Raw genomic sequence first — 4310 nt, forward strand, 5'->3', positions numbered from 1 at the left:
TGTCAGCGGTTCAAATTGCATTGCCAGACGCCTGCGCGCAGGAACTTTGATTTCCGCCCCGGGAACTTCAAGACCTTCCATCCTGCGCTGCGAGAATGCCATTACGCCATAGGAATTCATTCGGAATAAATAAAAAGTAGGCTACACTTATACGTCTAAGCTAAATAAATAAACCGATTGTGTTCAACACCCTACCTGCCAATATTTTAATGTATGTGTGAAGTTATTGAATTGTCCTTTTATTTAGCCAATTTTCTTAATGCTGAATATTAATTAAGAGCCAGAAGACAGGCACATTACATTAGCAGGATTATTTTATGACCAAAGGCATAGTGAAATTAATTACCTGTTTTATGCAAAAATGGAAATAGCATTCAAATTTACTGGCATGGGTTCCGAACAGTTAGTCACCGTTTTTACGTGGAGCGGGCAAGAGGTGGATCAGGACTGTTTGCACACCAGCCAATCAGATTTAAGGACCGGTGGTCATTTATCTGTAATAAACCCAATGCTAATTAATTAGCCCACGAAACATTTTCACTCGGTTCTGCTTTCTGTGTTCATCCGTTTGTGAAGTTTTATGTCTGCAAATAACAGTATGCTGATTCGGGTAGACGTTTGAGATTACTGCATCAATAGTATATGCTTGTTTAAAAGTAACCTAACTATATATTATTATTATTATTATTATTATCAATAATAATACAATTAATTATAATAATAGTGAAAGGTCGCTTATTTAGAATGAGACATCACTGCGTGACGCTTCGTTGTTTGGTTGATCACCAATGAGAGTGGGAGGGAGAGAGAGAGAGAGAGAGAAGAGAGAGAGAGAGAGAGAGAGAGACGCAGAGATTGGATTCTGCAGTCGGTAGTCAGACTCCAAGCGTCGGTTAGACAAGAAATACTCTAACCTAGCCTACGCTTTAGAGGGGTTGAGACTATGGAAATACATCGATTATTTTCTCACAAACGAATGAATCAGACAGGCAAGAAGGTAATAAACTTTTGAGAGGGGGCGTTCCTCGCAACCGTCCGTTTTTTCCCCTTTTTACTGCATATCGCTTTTACTTCTTCATAGAGAGGGCGAAAGGTGGTTTCTCAGCAGTGGCGATACTCTCATTAATTGGAAATATAACATACACACACGGAGCCGCGCGCGGAGGCAGAAGGTGTTCGCGCTCTCCATCTCGCCCCCCTCTTCTCGTCTTTGGCTTGGGAGTTGATGAAGGATTTTATAAGCATTACAGCTGTGTGGTACATAAGGCAACGTTTTTATTCTTGGGTTCTGTTTTTCTCTCTTTTGGTGTGAAATCTTCCATTAAAATCCGCTAACCCCGCGGTCCGCATGAGATGGTTCAGTCCAGCTGCGGGAGCCGAGTCTCGATGCATTGGGATTTTTCTCAGCTCCGACACGAAGTGAATCTTCCATTTAATACCATCTGATAACGTGCCTGCCAAAATATCCTGCCATGTGCTCCGCTTTGAATTCTGACGGAACGGGACTTGTAAGGACAGAGTGCCGATGTAGACACAGCGGAGCTAGAAAACTGGACGGAGTACGGATTTTTGCGCTAATGAAGGTGGGATCCCAGGCGCATCATTGGAGCCGGGTCCTGTTCTTGTACATGGGGCTACTGGCTGCTACGGTTAAGGGTAAGTTTTTGCCATTCCGCTGTCTGCTTGCGGAGCAGTGCGCTCCTGTCCTTAACGTTCACAAGTATATGGGGCTTCCCGTGATCCTCGTCACTTCTGTAGGTAGCCAAGTTTCTATGGCATTTTGTTCTTCTTTTAATCACTAAGGACATCGGTGACACTGTTTTGTGAGCTATATTTCCCCGAACGCTGACATGGCTCTCCCTATAACAATCAGCTGTGTGATTTCAATGCCATTCATTTAGATGACAAGCTGCATAAGCATTGATGTGCTACAGGGGCGAATACAGGATATCTGTACCGGCATCTCTGTACACATACGATGGGTCTGTTGTGTGAAACATGACTTCCCCTGAGCTCAGTTGGTCCCTCACTTCGCAAATGCAGTCCCGCGCATTTGTTTTCCTAATTATCTGTCCAAACACGTTTATTTCCCCAGTGTGCTTCTCCGATCTCCGTAGCCTGTAGTCTACCTAGTCACCTTGATCCAGGGTCTGGCAAGAAACTTGAATTCTCTGATTAGATTTGACTAGAAGGGCTTAAAGCAACGAGTTGAAAAAAAGTGTTATGCAGCGATATATATACTCTCTCTCTGTGTGTGTGTGTGTGTGTGTGTGTGTGTTAGAGAGAGGGAGAAATAATGAGGGAGCGCGCGCGAGAGAGAGATCGTGTTCTGTCAAGTGTGCCTGTGCCCGCCTTTTGTACTTGTGTGTGTCCACGCGCCATGGGCTGGGGGTGAATTTAGGATGATGATGGTGATGGTGATGATGATGATGATGATGGTGATGGTGGATGGGTAGGTGGTGCATGGGTGTCTTTATTTGAGTTCCACAACTCCCCATCATGATGAAAATTGGTTCCAGTACCCTGGGAAATCATGTGGGTGACTTACGTGTTTGCTGACGGTTTGAAAAGATCAACAGATTATTCAAGACCTGTCGTCTAAATAGACTACCCCACAGTGCTTGCAATGGCTTCTCTCGCTCAATAATAAAAACGATCAGTTTTAAGAGCGACAGAGGCAGGGAATTGACACTCGTCTCAAAACATTTTTGAAATGGTACAATATGGTAAAATCAAGTTGAGGGGCTATCCTGTCAGTTGAGTCGAAAGTCAAGGCAATATCCAAGCGCCCACAAATTCCGCTATAATATGAAAACATGAAACCAACCACTAACAGCAATGTGGTCACTGTTACAATGTCTGTCCCTGATATGATATAACTGAGAGGGAATGGTTGATCCAGTTAGTGGAGGAAAGCGCTGAGAGCGAGAGACGTGGTAAGCGTTGCATAAACCGCCTTTTGTATCACCAGCACAGCGGCGGAGCTGGGGCTTTTGAACTCGTTCACGAAGCTTCTTCTCAGACCATTCCCAGGCAGTTTCCCCTACTACCCATGGAGCGGCACCAGAGATTCACAGTAGCTCCGCGGACAAGCTTGCAGCTGCGTATCGGTACTTGCATATTGGCTTGGTTAGACGTCTCTAAATCGGTATTACTGCATCGACTTCAACGCCTAGTCGGAGATCTGGAGTATCAGTATTACGACGGGGCCTCATGGTTTTACAATTTACACTGTTATTTCGTTTAGAAATAGTGGAATTAATACCATGGGGATGTAGAATACTGGTTTTGATCATATTTCGATTCATCATTGCCCATACACACCCTTAAGAGTTTCAATTACTTATATTTGTCAGGTCTCCTATCAGTTACTGAAAGGTCTGGGTGAGCTTGGTGTAGCTTTTCTAAGCATTACATTCATATATATATATATATATATGGTTGTGTGTACTGGAGAGGATGGTTTAGTGGTATTCTCTCGGCCACCTTGCCCGAGATCGCTTCTGTTTTCCATTACAAATCATTAGAGTAAGCGTTCACAATCACCAGGGTTACGGACGCGACTGTAGCGGTCCTGTGTTCATCATCCGGAGCCGTTAATCATTCATGTGGTGTATTTTAACATTGCACGAGCAGAAGGAACGCCGTGTCAGTGTGTGTGTCTCTCCATGATGTAACCCGGTGTAACATTCCGTTACCCACACGCGCCGGTGGGCAGGCAGGCAGGCAGGCAGGCAGGAGAAGCTTTTCATCATGTTACAGAATGATTGTTTAGGGATTCAGATGCAAAGCAGAGTCATGATTTGTCAGAACAAGGCGTGAAATCTCCCACTGAGACTCCAATGCTTTCTTGTAAAAATGTTTGGTGATTGCTGGATCTGTAAAACATATAAGATATACTTCTGTATATTCATATAAGCCGGCATGTCCACTCCTGCATGTGGTGCATGTGGCATTGTGTTAATATTCACTTATTTGAGATTAGCCAGAATTGCCCCACTAACAGGTATGGTCCGAGCAACAGGTAGCCAACTAAATGATATGCAGACATGAATATTTCCTACCACGGCGCTTAGGCCACGAAGACACAGATGAAGCCTTTGATTGCGCATTTAAAAATGTTTCATTTTGCCGTTGGCGGCAGAATTGCATTTCAGGACCACGGACAGTTACTCGCACTTGTGTTGCGTGCGGTTTTTGTTTTCGCCCGCCCCGCTCATCAACCTCTCTTCAGCACCGCGGACAGCAGTTTGGGATCCTGCCTGGCGGCAGCGACGGCTAAACACTCAGCCACAGTTTATTCAGGATCA

General features: G+C 44.6%; 1 protein-coding gene across 1 annotated transcript in view; it reads left to right on the top strand.

Annotated features, from left to right (window-relative positions):
• The first annotated feature begins 870 nt into the window (after positions 1-870).
• The window catches only part of csmd2 (CUB and Sushi multiple domains 2), a 396217-nt gene continuing 392777 nt past the window's right edge, over positions 871-4310 (top strand). The window contains exon 1 of the mRNA XM_031586639.2: positions 871-1656. Coding sequence (XP_031442499.1) covers positions 1473-1656 — 184 coding nt within the window. The 5' untranslated portion in view covers positions 871-1472. The remainder of the gene's footprint in view (positions 1657-4310) is intronic.

This window comes from Clupea harengus, chromosome 19 (genome assembly GCF_900700415.2).
Source record: "Clupea harengus chromosome 19, Ch_v2.0.2, whole genome shotgun sequence".
Classification (NCBI taxonomy): Eukaryota; Metazoa; Chordata; class Actinopteri; order Clupeiformes; family Clupeidae; genus Clupea; species Clupea harengus.